This window comes from Malus domestica, chromosome 03, assembly GCF_042453785.1.
Source record: "Malus domestica chromosome 03, GDT2T_hap1".
In the NCBI taxonomy this organism is placed as follows: Eukaryota; Viridiplantae; Streptophyta; class Magnoliopsida; order Rosales; family Rosaceae; genus Malus; species Malus domestica.
The window spans coordinates 26,503,247-26,520,917 of NC_091663.1; the positions used below are offsets into that span (position 1 = coordinate 26,503,247).

Here is a 17,671-nt window from a genome sequence, read left to right on the forward strand (position 1 = left end):
TAGGTAATAATCTCATTAATTTATCAATTAACTTAATTTATGTGGAAGATTTGGTAGGTTATAGAATGACTAGCTAATTGTTTGGCTAAAAGAGGGAAAGTGAGATAAAAAAATATATGAAATGAAATAGGTTTTGAATTGTTAACTATTTTGGGCATTTCTGACTTGGTTGAAAGATAATTTCCCGCTGCTTGCGTGTAGGAACTTCGGTATGCCTCAAGGGTATTTTTGTCCTCTTTTGTTCAAAAGTCCACGTGTCGCCTATTAAATATTTTTGGCTCCACACCCAGGTTTTGGTACAATAATTTTTTTGGTTAATATTAATGAATGTACCCATGTTTATATATATATATATATATATATATATATATATATATATATATATGTACACACACACACAATAGTATATTTATATTTTAATATTTTTAACTCCACAAATTATGGTTTTTTATTTAAAACCTCATTAATATAAACAACTATAAATTTAAAATTTTAATTAAAAAAATATAGTAACATACATGGAAATAAATTATCACATTAATTTAGGGACTTCGATCAAAAATTGAAAACCAACAAGGTTTCAGTCAAAGAATATTTATAGTTAGGGACCGCATCCAAAGTCTCCCTTATAAAAATGTCACCCCTCTCTTTTTGTGTTTAAATTAAAAAAAAAATTGTTAAATATTTTATACTAATAAAAATTATGAGGCCCTTTTCATTACATTTTTTTTAATAAAAAAAAATCTTACAATTTCACTGAGCCAAGTCGTATGATGCAGGAACTAAACGACATGACGTTCTACTGTTGTTATGGCCATTTTTCCCGAGAAAAAGACTTCTGGGAAAAAACGGCAAAACGGCCGTCGCAAGATACCATCTTCCTCCAAAGAAAAGGAAGCGGGCTACTGTGCTGTCGATGCTTGAGCATGGAGTTCAGACAGCGCAACTACATCGCCGAAAAAGAAGCCCACGCGCTTCCTCGCGTACTCGCGGACAGCCACCCTTTCTCCGCTCCATCTTCTCCATCTCAGCTCCAGGTCCAAATCACACCCATCTCACTCTCGATTTTTCGTAATTTATTGCCCTTGACTCTGCGCATCTGTTTGGTTGCAAGGATAGAGTAGGACATTCAAATCACCAATATTTCTTGATCAGGATACTAATCCGGTGTGCTAAATTTGAGCTATCATATGCTATAATTCCATGTCGAATTATAGTTAATCAGAGTACTAATGTGATTAGAAGCCTATAATTACAATAAATGGAGGAAAATTTTAGGTTAAATACAGTAATTGTATTGGAATATTTGACGAATGCCGAATGGAAGGACAAAAATTTGGTGGCTAGGAAAGGAGTGGAATTCTAGTCGTTTGGTTACTGAGAATAATTTTTTTTTTTTGGGGGGGGGGGGAGGTCTGGTGAAGTGTTAGAGATTAATATGCGATTTTTGATGTCACTGTTTTCCTACTTTGTCAATTACCATAGCCATCTCTTCGCTTCGTTGTAGTTCGCGTGTTCGTTTGTGTTCGTTTGGTACCTTGTGACGAAAACATGTGGGATTAAAAAGGAAACAAATAGCATCAGATTAAGAAACTCAAATGCTAATGGTGTATGTATTGACTGTTTGGTGTTTTGATCATGAAAATTTTGGAATTTACAAAGTTCAGCACCTTAATATAGGTTGAGGTCGTGGATGATGGGAATGAGGAGTACTTTGACCCCCTCAGAAGGTCGGATAACAATGCCGAAGCTTCTAGAGAGGATTTGGTGGAAATTGAAACCAGTTCTACTGCAGGACTCTCTGGTGAAGCTTCTATTCAAAATCCGTCTAAAGAATGGGCCTTTTTTAAGAGATCCCTGATGCAGAGGTTTCCAGTCTCCAAAACAGTTTTGACTTATTCAGTAAGCATTTCACGCTTCTTGATTTTATTAGTTCCCCATGCTGTTTTATATTCAAAAGTATGCAATCTTCTGAGGCTTCATGTCGTCTTAAGTAATTTTCAAGCTAGCGAGCATGTTTGGTCGTATCTGAGATGGTGGAGCCCATTTGTGACATCAGTTTCGTTTCTGTGTATTTTTGTAATGACATAGAGTTCAATGTCTGGGTTCCTAGAAGAATTCTTTTTCAATTGTTGCTAGCTATTTTTCAAAAACACAACCGTTAAGCATATTAGCTGGTGGGGCTTGTGTTCTGACCTCACTTTCATATTCTGTATTTTTTCTATATTGAAATAAATTTGAATTTTGCGTTTCCTGGATGAATGTTACTCCAATTATTGTTGGCTAGTTTTCGAAACCATGAAGTATGATATGGGCATTCAGAATGTTCTTATCATATATCAATTTCTATAACCGTTTTCCTTTCTTAGGTTTTCAAAAGGAAATTTTGGTGTTCCTTACCTTCTATTCTCATCTAGCTATTTACTTCCTTAAGTTTCTCACTGAAAGCTGTAACCTATCTTCTAACTTCTTATTTTCCTTTTTCTTTTTACTTACAGATGTCTGACATGATAGTGAAAGGCAGGAAAAGTATGTCAACCTCTTTGTTCCTATAATTTATTGGAACAAGTATTCTTTTCACAAGTATTTTTGTTGCTCAACTAGAGCAGCTATGATAATCACTTTGATTTTTTTTACTGATACGAATTTACAGCACATGAGAAATCTTCGACAAGTATGCATTTGGAGGAACTGGAAGATCCAGAAAAATTTGCAGAAGAGGGGGGCAAGGTCATCACGGGCCAGGAATATGTTTCTCGGTTGCATGAGCTTAAAGCTGAATTAACTCATGCATGGCATGCCAATGATCGTGTTACATCCCTGAAATTATCAATAAAAGTAAATTTTAATTGATAATTCAGTTTACCCAATTAATCTTACCTGGAGAGAATTTGTAATAGAAGAAAACATTAAGCAGCTGAGCTTTTAAATAGTTAGCTATATGTGCTGATAGCCAGAACATTGCCATTTATTTTTGGTAGCTTGATATCCTATCTGCTGATAGCCTGAAGAATTTGTGGTAGAAGAAAAGATTAAGTAGTTGAGATTAAATAGCCTGAAGATTTCCATTTATTTGGCATACAACACTAGGTTTTTGTTGTGCCCTCATATGTAAAAAGTCATTTTTGTTTTATAGTTTTGAAAGGTCATTGGATTACCAGTTTGTGTTAATAATTATTTTCTCTGAGAATTAAGCCATTCAGAGGTTAAATGAACTATGCATGCTTATAACTTAGCTTGAAGATTTCCATTCATTTACACAATATAACTAGTTTTTTCTTTTCCACTTTTTGTAAGATTCTGGGTTGTCTTTTCTCTCCCTATAAAAACAAAATTAGTTTGATTGGTCCTTAGATCATATTACTAGTTGCTGCAACTTCATCTCAGTGGGAGAAATAGGTTTGGGAGTGTATGTAATGCTGGTTTGTGTGGATGCGATTAAATTTTAAAAGCAATTTCTTTTTACAGGTTGCTAGGCTTTTGATGGATACATCTGTTTTACAATGTTATCCTACACTCTTTGCTATTGCTACGGATATTTTGGATATTCTTGGGGATATGGTATGGGAGCGAATCAAGTTGAAAGCTGAATTTACTGAAGATGGTACCAGAATCTTCTCCTTACCAGGTATTGCTGAAATTTCTCCCTTGGCATCATTTGTTTTTTTTTTACTAAGCAATACTCTTTAAGTTATTCGCAGAATATGTCTATGTATCACATACTTGATATATGGTCTGTAAAGATCAGTTTATGCATGTTGACATGGTTGAAAGTGAAACTTAACTTCCTTGGTCATTTTGCAAAAAGCAGAGCTATCTGGTTGTCAGTTGTTAGATACTTGTAACCTTAGGGAAGCCTGAGAAGGAAACAATTTATAACTAATGCCGTTGAGAACTTGCAAATATTTCTGCAATTCTTCATTACGTAGTGTTTTTAATTTAATTAACTTCAATAAGTTTGGAATGGTGGTGTCATTTTTAATGTATCAGTTTTTTTTTTTTTTTTTTTTCTGAAATTTGAATGGATTTATGGCAGAGAACTTTTCAGCAAGTGACATCTGCTTTGATGCCAAAGAAACTTGCAACAACTGGTTCTGCAAAATTGGTGCAGTCCGAGAACTTCTTCCACGCATGTAAGTTCTTGCTCATTATGTTTATGATCCTTTGTTCATTCTTCATCATCATCATCATCTTCTTCTCTTTCTTCCTCCATGTCGCTCCCTCCTAAAAAGTTGATGTAGCACTAAGTAGCCTTACTTTTTGTCTAATGATGATGTAATCTTTCATTATTTTAATAAAATAATTGATGATGTATTAAAGAAATAGAGGAAAGTAAAAGGAGGACCAGACTTTTTTCTGGAGAAGACACAAGATGAGAAAGAAAAGTTTTGACCAATATTTACAGCTTAAAGCATTAGACCTTGAAAATAAAAACAAGAAATGAAGTTCGAACAGTGCATTATAAGTTCTTCATACATGTGCTTTCTACATGCGATAATTTTCTATTGCTTCTTCTCTCTTTCCCATCCCCTTTCTTCAAATATGGCATATTCTCTGGCTGTTAATTCGATATTGAATTTCAGTTATTTGGAGCTGGCATTGTTGCCTTGTTGGCGTTTCTTAGTTGACCAACCTCTCAACAGTCTCCGTCGCTTGGTAATGATGACAAGAGGGTTAGCAGATCCATTGGCTTCTGCCTATTGCCGTCTGTATATGGCTCATTGCATGAGGAAGTTGCCTTCACATGATACAGGTATACATTTTCTGTACTAATAATAAATGATGGATTTGATTCAAATTCGATAATATGTAATTGCCAGAATACGTGCTCATCTCACAAGACATGTGGCCTCTTATATGCTTATTCTCATTTATTCCAATCATCACTATAATGAAATTGCAAGTAGGATGACATGTCTTGAAGTGAAAATCCAATGTATAGTAAAGTGCAGAGATTATGGTGGAATGTAAACTGTGTCAATTTTGAGTTCGACGTACTTCCTTTTAAAACAAAGATATATTTAGGTGTTGGCCGTTTCTCAAATATTTTACAGTCTCATATTTGACGACTATGTTACAGGATGTCTGCTCACCTGTGTGAATGACTTGAAAATTGTGTCGATGAGGGTCATGTCAGCACAGGAAACCTCTCATGGAGCTGAAAACAGAAGATTGGTTGTTAGTCTGATGGAACCAACCATTGAGTATATCATGAAATGCATATTTAGGAATGCGTCTGAGGTATTTATTGTAATTTCTTGTAGCAATCATAATTGTCTTTCGCACTGTGTATCGCTACATTTTAAATTCCATTGCCCTGGATATATCTAGTTGTGAAAATATAGGAAGCAACCTTATGTATTGATAGAACATATTGCTGTTTTATTTAACGAGCATTTGATATGTTGTCATGAATTTTTTTTATTGTAATTATAAAGCAGAACATAGATATTATTCCATTTGAACTATGTTGGATTTTGTTGGCAGTCACCTATTCATTGTGGACACTCCAAATCCTTCATTTCATTTCTAATAGTTGTAGAGAATGCTGTTGAATCTTTCAAAACATGAATAGCTGGATAGAGATGAATAGGTAGTTGAATCTATCACATCATGAATAGCTGGTGTGACATGAATTGGTAGACTTTATACTATGATGATGTAACAATACCTTTAATCTGTTCAAAACTTGAAAGAAACAAGTAGGTGATGTACTCGTTGAGCTTGGAGTTGGGTTGAATCAAAAGGAGTTGCTTGGAAGGTTCCCATGTCTCTCGATTGTTCTTCATCATCTACTCAAGCAACTTCCATCTGAAGTAGTTAGCTCAAGGGCAGTGGAGATCCTTCATCTTATTGAGTGCAGCAGGGATGATTCCCTTGATCAGGTATTGTTCATGAGAAAGTGGTCGAGTCATAAACTTTGTTATGTATAGAACATGAAATTTTGTTATCAGCTTCATTCATTGATGTGACTCCCTCCTTAACATGTGGTGGGTTAACCTCAATGTTAGTTTCAAATTTATAGAAGAGAAAGTCTTCAGTGCACAACTCTTAAATCTCTTCTCTCTTGGTTTGGTTTTTGGTTGGGAAAGTGCTTGAATTACAGGTTACTTGGATTTAGGCTGTGTGAAAAATCTCAAATGGACACTGTCAATTCTGTAGTGGACAAAGTCATTCAGGTATTTAGAGAGATCTGTTTAGCTGCTTAACTTCAACATTTCATTGGTGTTTACTTCTTCTTCTTCCCTTTTCTTTTATTTTTCATTTCGAAGTGCTTCATTTCTAAAGAATAATATTTAGATTTCTCATTTAAACCTGATTTATGCGTTTTATAAATCAGGTTATTATTGAATATGATGGACTTGATGACTACTTGAAGGTTGTGGATGCTTTTGTGGATATTGTTCTACACAATCATATGGTGCGTCTTAGCATATTTGCATATTTATTAAATGAAAAGAAAGTTACTGTTGTTTGTGACATCATTCCAGTTGACTGATTTTCATCCAAAACCTCTAACAAAAAATAATGGAAACTCCCCATAAAACCAATTAGCAACTCTTATAAATAACATTCATTCAACCTTAAGTTTCATAAAGCTGTGTCATTTTAGTGAATCACTTGTTTTGGTGATTACAACTGACAAAACAAGTGACATGCCTGGTAAATGATTTTGTTGATTGTTTCCATTGAAGTTGATATGGACTTTCCTGTGCTGGAGAATCACTTAATGTTTAAACTTTTAGGAAGTAAGCTTATGAACATGTTAGGTTTAAAACCCATTAAGATCCATACCTATGTGTGGGCGTGCCCAACATGTGAGCTTTCCATATTAAACATGAATATACAAGAAGAGACATCAAGATTTGAGTAAAGGCCTTGGACAGTTGAGATTCGATACCTAGCTGGAGAATTGTCCTAAAAGCTTAAATTGCAAGGAAGTGGACGAACAATGTATATCGACTTAAAATGTACTAACGTGCATCACTTTAGGACTTGTGCAGGTGAAGTAAAACTGAAACTAACACTTTGTTATATCATATTGTCCAAGTACCCATGCAATGCCTTGCACAATTTAAACAATAATGCCGAATGTAGTTTGTACCTCACTTGAATAGTAAAGGACTTTCTCCTTGTTGACTATGAAGAGTAAAGTAGGAGAGCATGTGATGAAGAGTTTCTGTTTCATCTGTATGTATTAAAGCGTATTAGATAAGACAAATGCTGCTTGCTACTTAGAGACTTACGGTTAAACAGTATCGAGGATGTTGATGTACAAAATCGGGTCGATCTTGGACCAACGTAAATCCGACCGTGAATCACATAAATGCACAAGAACACAAAGATATAATGTGGTTCACCTCAAGTTGAGGCTACGTCCACACTAGTGTTGATTCCGTTTCACTATGTAAATGAATGTTGAGTATAAATGGAGGCTATGGGGGCAGTGTTTGCTCTCTTTGCTCTCCTTTGCTATCTATCTTCTCTTGCTCTCGTGGAGTCTCCTCTTTTGTTCTCTCAGAGTCTCATGGAGTCTCATGGAGTCTGCTTAAGTGAGTGTGAGGGAGCCCTTTTATAGAATAAGGGTTTCCTCCCCTCTTACATGAATCATAGGCTAAGTAATGAAGCCCAAATACCGAGGCCCAATATATGGTACAACAGAAGTATCCCAAGTCTTCAGTCAAGAGTCTTTTGGCTGGAGACTTCAAATTCAATCCATGTGCGGGCCGAAGTGACGAGATGTCGTCCAGAACTAGTACTTGACATGAGGCAATGCTCAACGTAAAGTAATACTCAGCTAGAGGTATCACATGTTGCGAGGCTGTTTGGCTAGAGGCAATGCTCGCGGCGAGGCGGTTGCTCGGCTAGAGGCAGTGCTCGTTGCAAGGCGGCTTGGCTCATGGCGTTCCTCATTGCGAGTATGCACTCAACGTTAGCGTGCACTCAATATAAGTTAACTCTCGACATGACTCGAGTCCGCTTGTCGGGTTCGCATATTGGATCTATGTGACGGGTCTGCAGATTGGGTCCACAAGTCGGGTCTTTGAGACGGGGCCATCCGTAGGGTCTGTGAGTTGGGTCCACAAGTCAGGTCTTTAAGTCGGGGCCGTCCGTAGGGTCCATGAGTTGGGTCCACAAATTAGGTCCGTGAGTTGGGGTTCGAGCTCAAGGGTGTCCAATCTTGTAACTGCTCGAACGAATGGGTGTCCAAGCTTGCGGGTGTCCAAGCACATAGGTGTCCAAATGAGCGAGTGTCTGAGCAAGTGGGTGTTCGGACAGAAAAGAGATCACCGTTCAGACTAAATCTTTGTCACGCATGTGGTTCGCTAGTCTATAAGTTGGTAGACTTCTTTAATCCGTAACAATGTTGATAAACGGAGTTCGTGCTATGAACCACCAAAGTTATGTCACCCTAACATTCAAATAATAAAAGTGTAATTTGGTCAGACTTGCCACGTATTATGGGAAATAATCATGTGATAAACCATTAATAAGATACAAAGACTAGTGATATTATAACAAAATTAAGCAGCGTGCGAACAGAGCTAGTATGTAGCCTGAAATGCTGCTCCTAGTGTATGTGATGCAGACATCAAATAATAAAATAATATAAGTTGCATGCAAGCGTCTGTTGATAAGTTTTCAACAAGAGCTGCCAAAACAATATTTGCAATATAATCAATTTCAAAGGAAAAGTAAAGGAAAAGTAAAGACATTGTGCAGACTAGCTTGTATACTTTCGACTGCCCCACTCACATCCACTTTTAGCAAATAAAAAAAACAAAAAAAAAAAGTAAAGATATCATCATAATGTTTGTGGGGGAAGTGTTAAGAGCAAAAGTAGGAATATAGTCACTTTCAGTAAAGATATCTGTCAATCCGTGGAGGCAAGCTCCACTTACAATTCTTTTGTGTTTTTATTATTTCCTTTTCTTCTTTTTCCACATCATGATTGATTCCAACCTTTCAATTTTATTATTCCACTAGCAATAGTGAAAGTTTTGTGAAGTGCCACACAAATATCATAATATAATAATAAAATATTAAATAAATAACTTTTATGAGCTGTAATTTGGAGAAGGTAAAGAGTCTTATCTTCCTAGGTGGAATAAGGGCCTGAGATGGAATACCGTTGCCGGTACAGAAGGTTAGAGACGGCATCGTCGATGTTGTCAGCAAGATTTTTATGGGGTTCTGAAATATTTAGTCCCCCGATCCCGCAGATGAAGGCGGTGGGTTTCGTAGGCTGATCCACTCCCCATCATTTGACTCCTCGCAGACTTACAGTGTTTCTGCAATGGTGTCGAATAATATGCAGTACAAGAACCTAGGCCGGTCCGGCCTCAAAGTGAGCCAGCTCTCCTACGGCGCCTGGGTCAGCTTTGGCAACGACCATGGCGTCAACTTCTTCAACAACGCCATGGTCTACGCCTCTGGTCGCGCCGAGGAGATCATGGGCTAGGCCATCTGCGAGCTCGGCTGGAAGCGCTCCGACGTCATCCTCTCCACCCAAGATCTTTTGGGGCGGCCCCAGACCTGGGGTCTCCTGTTATCTTTTGCTCTTTTGCAGCCACAGAGAAACAGAATGTCGCTTTTGCTCTGTTGCCGCCATAGAAAGACAGAAGGTCTGATATCAGAGTTTCGGATCCGCAATCCGACGGATGCGTGCTCGGTTTTAGCCGGACCGTTGAGGAGGATAAACTGGTTGGTGACTTGGTGGCGTCTCCTGTGCATCTGCAGATTCTGGTCTTTCTGAAACCCCTGGTTGCAGATCGAGTAGGGTCTTGCGTTGTGTAGATTCACGGTGGACAGTTGTGAGGGTTTCACGGTGGTGAGATGAAAAAATGAAAGAGAACCGACATAGCTTTTCATGTCGTTTCCCACAGACGGCGGCAAATGTTGATGCACAAAATCGGGTCGATCTTGGACCAACGTAAATCCGACCGTGAATCACACAAACGCACAAGAACATAAAGATATATTGTGGTTCACCTCAAGTTGAGGCTACGTCCACAGTGGTGTTGATTCCGTTTCACTATGTAAATGAATGTTGAGTATACATGGAGGCTATGGGGGCAGTGTTTGCTCTCTTTGCTCTCCTTTGCTATCTATCTTCTCTTGCTCTCGTGGAGTCTTCTCTTTTGTTCTCTCAAACTCTCATGGAGTCTCATGGAGTCTCTGCTTAAGTAAGTGTGAAGGAGCCTTTTTATAGAATAAGGGTTTCCTCCTCTCTTACATGAATCATGGGCTAAGTAATGAAGCCCAAGTACCGAGGCCCAATCATGGTACAACAGAAAAATTGTACCATATTGGAAGGTTGGAATCAATCATGATGTGGAAAAAGAAGAAAAGGAAATAATAAAAACACAAAAGAATTGTAAGTGGAGCTTGCCTTCACGGATTGGCAGATATCTTTACTGAAATTGACTATATTCCCAACTTTTGCTCTTAACCCTTCCCCCACAAACATCATGATGATATCTTTACTTTTCATTTTTTTTTTATTTGCTGAAAGTGGATGTGAGTTGGTAGTCGAAAGTATACAAGCTAGTCCGCACGATGTCTTTACTTTTCCTTTGAAATTGATTATATTGTAAATATTGTTTCGGCAGCTCTTGTTTGAAAACTTATCAACAAACGCTTGCATGCAGCTCATATTATTTTATTATTTGATGTCTGCATCACATACACTAGGAGCAGCATTACAGGCTACATACTAGCTCTGTTCGCACGCTGCTTAATTTTGTTATAATATCACTAGTCTTTGTATCTTGTTAATGGTTTATCACATGACTTTCCCATAATACGTGGCAAGTCTGACCAAATTACACTTTTATTATTTGAATGTTAGGGTGACATAACTTCGGTGGTTCGTAGCACGGACTCCGTTGATCAACATTGTTACGGATTAAAGAAGTCTACCAACTTATAGACTAGCGAACCACATGCTTATGGTGACAAAGATTTAGTCCGAACGGTGATCTCTTTTCTGACCGGACACCCACTGGCTCAAACGCTCGCTCATTTGGACACCTATGTGCTTGGACACCCGCAAGCTTGGACACCCATTCGTTCGGGCAGTTACAAGATTAGACACCCTTGAACTCGAACCTTGACTCATGGACCCAATTTGTGGACCCAACTCACGGACCCTACGGATGGCCCTGACTCAAAGACCCGACTTGTGGACCCAATCCGCAGACCCGCCACATAGATCCAATATGCGAACTCGACAAGCGGACTCGAGTCATGTCGAGAGTTAACTCATATTGAGTGCACGCTGACGTTGAGTGCATACTCGCAACGAGGAACGCCACGAGCTGAGCCGCCTTGCAACGAGCATCACCTCCAGCCGAGCAACCGCCTCGCCGCAAGCATTGCCTCTAGCCAAGCAGCCTCGCAACGTGTGATACCTCTAGCTAAGTATTACTTTACGTTGAGCATTGCCCCATGTCGAGGACTAGTTCTGAACGACATCTAGTCACTTCGGCCCGCACATGGATTTAATTTGAAGTCTCTTGACTGAAGACTTGGAGGACTTCTGTTGTACCATATATTGGGCCTCGGTATTTGGGCTTCGTTACTTAGCCCATGATTCATGTAAGAGGGGAGGAAACCCTTATTCTATAAAAGGGCTCCCTCACACTCACTTAGGAGAGACTCCATGAGACTCTGAGAGGAGACTCGACGAGAGCAAGAGAAAACAGATAGCGAAAGAGAGCAAACACTGCCTCCATAGCCTCCATGTATACTCAACATTTATTTACATAGTGAAACAGAATCAACACCAGTGTGGACATAGCCTCAACTTGAGGTGAATCACGATATATCTTTGTGTTCTTGTGCGTTTGTGTGATTCACGGTCGGATTTACGTTGGTCCAAGATCGACCCGATTTTGTGCATCAACAGAGGAGTCACCCCACATTTAGTTATACTCTGTTGCCATTTAATGGGAAAGATGGCTTACCTTAGCTGAGTTAAATTGAAATGTCTCCACTCTGTTTTTTTGGGACTTCTCTTTAATGTTATTTTATAAGATATTTCTTGTAACTAGAATACCTGCTGTTTATTAACTTCATGTTCAGTGATTCATGCGAACTTGTGTATATACACATTAGTATCTTCATGCCAGTTCAGTTTTCTTCCTCTGACGTTTTTGTTGCCAGGATGACCATCTAAGCTCCATTTTAGAAGGCATTTCAAAACGAGCATGCACTAAAGGGATTGCTGATGATGAACTCGCAACCTTGCAGTCCATTTTGGTGAAGCTTCTTTCATATTGCAAGGACATAGAAGACATATTTTCCATGGTATCTTCTCCTTCTACTTGTGCAACAAGCCCATTTTTTACCTCTTTGTATTGCAGTGTTAGTTTTAACATAATGATCACTTGGTTTTATTTTTATGGTTGCGTTGTTTAAAACCATAACATCTTATTCCACGACTATGGGCAGTTACCTGTGTTTGTTATTTTGTAGAATCATTTTCTCAAGATCTTGGATCTGATGTATGGAAATTCACGAAGCATCGTCAATATCCATATCCTTGATATGGGGATAAGGTGCCATTTTAGTTAATCTATATTCAGTATCTACTTTATCAAGTTAGTACCTCACTTCAGTGTTATTGTTCCTTTTGAAAGACAAATATGCTCTCAATTTCAGAACTGTTTGAAACTAGGCAAATTAGAGTACGGCCCTCCTGATGGTGAACGTTTTCAGCTGCCTTCATGCTATTTCATAATATTTATGTAGAAATGTTTTGATGAATTTGGAAACATGGAGGTTGGATACGTGTCTCAGAATACTGGTTAAGAAACCCAAAGCGTCGTGATCTAAAATATGAATGCTAAGATCCTAGGTTCCTTACAGTGTCTGTCTTGTGATTCCTCTCTTCTTCTTACTAATATATCAATGGTGTGTGAATCGCTCTTTCGATTTCCTTGGAGTAATTTAACATTTGCTTATTCATTTGGCAGGAAGGGTTGTATACGTGATCCAAGAACTATACAGTTTCTTCTTGAAATTTCTCAGGCTCTGCATCATGACGAAAATTTTGTGAATCTAAAAGATGATAACCAACCAGCACGTTTGATTTCTCAGTTTGTATCTCTGGTAAAATTAATATTTACCTACATATTAGAATGTTGGGACTCTTTTATGGTGGCAAACTGGCAATCCTTCTGGCTGTCTGACCTTTATTGCTGCTCTTCATTGTCAGGTTGATTATGGAGCAGAGATTGAGAGTCAGTTGGCATTCTTAGTTGAATGTCGTGGAACTTTTGGTAGCATACGCGGGCATAAGGTTAAACCTCGATGACTCCAATTTCTTTTAATCATACTGATAATTTGTTCTATGCAATTGCATTGAACTTTCTAATGATAAGTTTTGCTTAAAAGATGCAATGAATGGACTCTCTCTTTAAAACAACCTGGATTGTTTTCCAGAAGAGAATTCCCATAGTAGCAAATATATGTACTTCCATTTATAACTATATATTCCTTGCATACTTAACACTTAAATTCACTTTCAGGAAACTCTCATTCACTCCAGTAATTGTTTAGCAATTAAGGCTTTGAAAGATGCAAAACATCTCAGTTTTGTCAAATCCTGCATAGCATTTTCTGAAGTCACTTTACCTTCTATTTCAAGCCAGATTAGGCAGTTAAATCTTTATCTTGAGACTGCAGAGGTAATGTTCTGTTTTAGTGTGATCGTGTTGCACATCAATTAACCATATATTTTTACTCATTCCTGTATAAATAGTTCAGGTCGCTCTACTGGGTGGCTTAGTTTCTCATTCGGATGGATTGATTGATTCCGCGATCAACTGTTTGCAAAGTTTAGACGTAATGGATGGTTAGTTCATGTCTCTCTCTCAGAGTGAAATCATCATATGACTAAGTATTAGCATCATGCCATCATCCTAGAAGTTTTTTATATAATTATGAGTGAAATTTGATTTGATTTTCTTTCATAATAATGAAATTTTCTTTCTTTTCTTTACTTTTCTCTTATAAATGGGACTTGATATAGGAACAAAATTTATGTAATATTCATCAATTGAAAAGAAAGGTTCGCGAGCCTTATATGGAGTTCTAGTAGGGACTTACATGAACCCTAGACATTAAGCGACTCTTGGCTCCTCAATAAGGCACATATAACAGCAGCTAGTATTGATTGGATGCACGCATACCAATTATGCAAGACTCCTAGGATGCCCCAACATCATCCAGCATATTTTAAATTGGGACTTCAGCCTTGTACCTTCTTACCATGCTTTTGATAAACTTTTAAAGGGTTGCTGCCAGTTAGCTCCTCCATCAACCACACATTCAGTCATGATTTCACGTAATCAAGGGTCTAGAGTGATATGCTAGAAAATAAAAAACAATTTACAACTATATTAAACTTTCGTTATTAATTGTCAATACGAACTTTTCGATTTACCCGTTTTCTCCAAAATTGAAATTGAAGTATAGTTTGGTAACAAAGCATCACACCATTTTGGTTCCTACATACCCAACCTTCTCTCATCCAACTATACTAGTTTATCATTCTATTCTACATCCATCATGTGCATAATTATTCTATTGTACCTACATTATACATACATATACTTGTTGTATTATTGGCATGACTTGGATGTGCGATGCCCTCCAATGCCATTGATGGCATTGACTTTCACAATTGACGGCCTAAATGGCATGCGGTATTCCATAATTGAAAGTCTCATTGTGTATGTACTGTAGCTAATTTCGTTATAAAATTTAAGCTGCTCATAGTTGTATCTATGGATTTTTTTTTATGTAACATCTACATAGCAAAGGAAACTTATTCCGTAGCAAATAAAAACACAAATGAACAAAGATTTCTTGTTTTCTTGTGTAGGCTCCAGACTACCAATTGATGCTGACGCAGTACTCTCCTCAGTTCAAAAGTTATTCAGCTTCTTGGTTATGGTTCCAGGTTGTTACTCTTTTCTTTTTCTTCTTGGTTCCTTTCCATCTTCTTGTAGTTTGTAGATCAGTAAACCTATTGCATCTGTATTTTTATTTTTCTTGGCCACTTTCTGAACATTGTCCATTTGTTTTTTTGAGTTTCCCAAGTTATCCCCTCCCCAGCAAATTATATTAAGAAAAACAAAATACCGTATATTTTATTTGACTTGTCTTTTCCAAGAGAAGGTAATCCTGAAGATGGAGTTACGTACTTTCCGAAGAACTTGGTGTCACTACTTAACTCTCAGTCATGGTGAGTCTTCAATGACAACCTTAATATTGAGAACCTTGCATCAATTTATTTTTTGTAATACATAGATTTTTGTGTACTTCTCGTTTTGATGTTGTAAGATATTGTTATAGGATGACACCAAGAATGAGGGTGAAAGTTTTTTGTGCAATTATTTCTCTGTTAGCAGCACTTTCTCAACGAAATCTCCCTTATCATGCAGATAAAAAGGTACACAGTTTGATTCTTTGTAGAAATTTGTCGTTCTCAAAAGTTTTCAATTGTCGAAGTTCTGAAAATTCATTCATAAAATATTCAGAAATGGCCAGATATGTCTTGAATAAATGTGGGTGGGGGGAAGGGAGGGATGAAGGGAATGGTGCGTCTGCGTACACTATCTTGTGCAGCGGTGCTTTTTATATTGTTCTTGTATTTCATGTGAGATCCTGTCATCTTCTGCCTGCTAATATTCCGTTTTTATTTTTCTGGATGAGAAAATATCATCAGCTTCTAGGAAATGACGTGTTGTTCTTTGGTGATTCATCATATTTACATGAGCTTGCGTCATTTTGCGAGTTTGTTCTTCAGAACCTCGTTGATGCTATTCAACAAGAACCTTCCAAGGTAACAATAACTTTCAATGTGGGCTTTCCTTTTCCCCTTCCATTTTGGTGATGCTGATATACGGATGTGATTGATTAAAACTCAGGCTGCTCGCGGGAGCATGGCGCTTGAAGCTTGCAACTGCATTGCATCATCTTTGATTGTAAGTTCCTATGCCAACTGCTGAACTGACTGTATAGAACGCTCTATCATAATATGATATCCTTTATAATACAGCTATTCAGGTGACGAGGTACATTAAACGCCTCATAACTGTATGAATATATGTGCAATGAAATGGCACTCGCGAGTGGAGTTGATGTTGTCATTTCCACTCCGAGTATGATTTGAGTATTACTGCTCACAGCGTCAAACTTGTTTAAGATAACCAGCTGCTAAAAGCTATTGCTCAAAAGCTCCATGTCTTCTTGGAGACAATCTTTGTGGAATGCATACTGCACTTCCCATGATGATGCCGGGAGAGAGCATGGCAAACGCGATGCTGCTTAAGCAATGTTTATAAAATGACCTCCCCGTCCTTGATCACGGAACCAACTTTGGTGTCTGCATATTTTGTTTCTTGGACCTAACATCATATACAATATTTTCTCCACATATTATCTTAATTGCTTTTGTCTGCTCTGTTTGGCAGCTAAGTCAGGAAATATCATCAATTTGCTCGAATCTAATAGAGACCGGGAAGTCGTGTATGAGCACAAACAACAGATATCTGCAATCGACAATTAAATTTATGGATCACTTGCCAGATTCATCTGTTGCTTTATGATAAAATATTAACGTCTTCAGTTCGTTGCATCATCGTTTGGCTTGGGAAAGATTTACTGGAATTCTTTGGGTTATCCACGCGATTTTGCGATTTTGCGTTTTTCCTCTCCTTGTACTTGTACAAACTTACAGCCAAAAGTGAAAAGCCTGTACAATTGTAACATATGCTGACAGACACAAGCCAAAAGCATTTATCTTCGATTACGAATGTGGTTGCTCGTCTGGTCAGTTGTAGTTTGATTTTCGAATTCCCTGTGTGTTGTAAATTTCTTGGCTGTTCATTGATAGAAATGCAGTTCAAACAATTCAAGCAGCTTGGTAAAAGTTACACATGCACTATTTTGGAGTGTTGATAACTTAAGAATCAAGGGTTGAAGCCATTTCATTAGGGCCTAATTGGATTATTAGTTCCCATGTTGATAGGATAGTAGGAAGATAGCTCATGTGGTAAAAAAAAAAAAAAAAAAAAAAAAGATTTTAGTCCCTGGGGTGAAATCTTTTAGGATTTATGCTTAAAATTAAAAAATTAAAAATTCGGTCGACTCTTCGTTAATTATTAATACCTAAGCCACATATTAGGCTAATATAGAATTGTTAGCACGTGGGGTTTACATATGAGGCTAACTTTTATCTTTTTAGTCTCACGATGAACCTCATGTTCTAACAATTAGTCTCACGATAAATCCTAACATACTTTACTATAGGGGATTAAATCCTAATCTTTTTTATCACGGGAGTTATCTTCTAACTACCCTATCACTACGGAAACTATTAATGCAATTAAGCCTTTTATTAGACGAAGGTTCGATCAAATTTGTTACTAACACGAGATCGAGGAGGGGCAGCCATTATAGTCTTGTTACGCCTAAAATAATTAGAAAATTAATGAAAAAGGTCTCACAAACTTTGGTTTTTTTTAATCTAAGAACGCCTAATGAACTTTCTTAACATTTTGTTTTCGGATCTATATTCTACCTTAATCTAAATTATAAAAATGGAGATTCAAACTTGAGGTACAAGGAGACATGCTACCTCACAACCCGTTAACTT

At 37.6% G+C, this 17,671-nt stretch overlaps 1 protein-coding gene across 2 annotated transcripts; it reads left to right on the forward strand.

The window, feature by feature from the left end:
• Positions 1-782: 782 nt before the first annotated feature.
• Positions 783-16,934, forward strand: LOC103407942 (uncharacterized). 2 transcript variants are annotated; one of them, XM_029100132.2, is made up of 23 exons: positions 783-1,037; positions 1,681-1,902; positions 2,499-2,529; positions 2,654-2,838; positions 3,469-3,628; positions 4,037-4,133; positions 4,584-4,753; positions 5,081-5,241; positions 5,697-5,885; positions 6,093-6,179; positions 6,341-6,421; positions 12,169-12,312; positions 12,481-12,563; positions 12,981-13,116; positions 13,223-13,306; positions 13,536-13,694; positions 13,774-13,861; positions 14,894-14,971; positions 15,112-15,256; positions 15,367-15,463; positions 15,740-15,856; positions 15,942-15,998; positions 16,488-16,934. In XM_029100132.2, the coding sequence occupies exons 1-23, from the start codon at positions 792-794 to the stop codon at positions 16,620-16,622; spliced, it is 2,952 nt and encodes a 983-aa protein (XP_028955965.2). In that variant the 5' UTR covers positions 783-791; the 3' UTR covers positions 16,623-16,934. The 2 variants fall into 2 exon arrangements, with proteins under 2 accessions (XP_028955965.2, XP_028955966.2); XM_029100133.2 differs by having other exon boundaries at positions 15,190-15,256.
• Positions 16,935-17,671: the final 737 nt, after the last annotated feature.

Coding starts and splice junctions, on each gene's coding strand:
- LOC103407942 (XM_029100132.2), top strand. CDS start 792: ATGACGTTCTACTGTTGTTATGGCCATTTTTCCCGAGAAAAAGACTTC. Junction 1,038..1,680: donor CTTCTCCATCTCAGCTCCAG/GTCCAAATCACA, acceptor ACCTTAATATAG/GTTGAGGTCGTGGATGATGG. Junction 15,857..15,941: donor TTCAACAAGAACCTTCCAAG/GTAACAATAACT, acceptor ATTAAAACTCAG/GCTGCTCGCGGGAGCATGGC.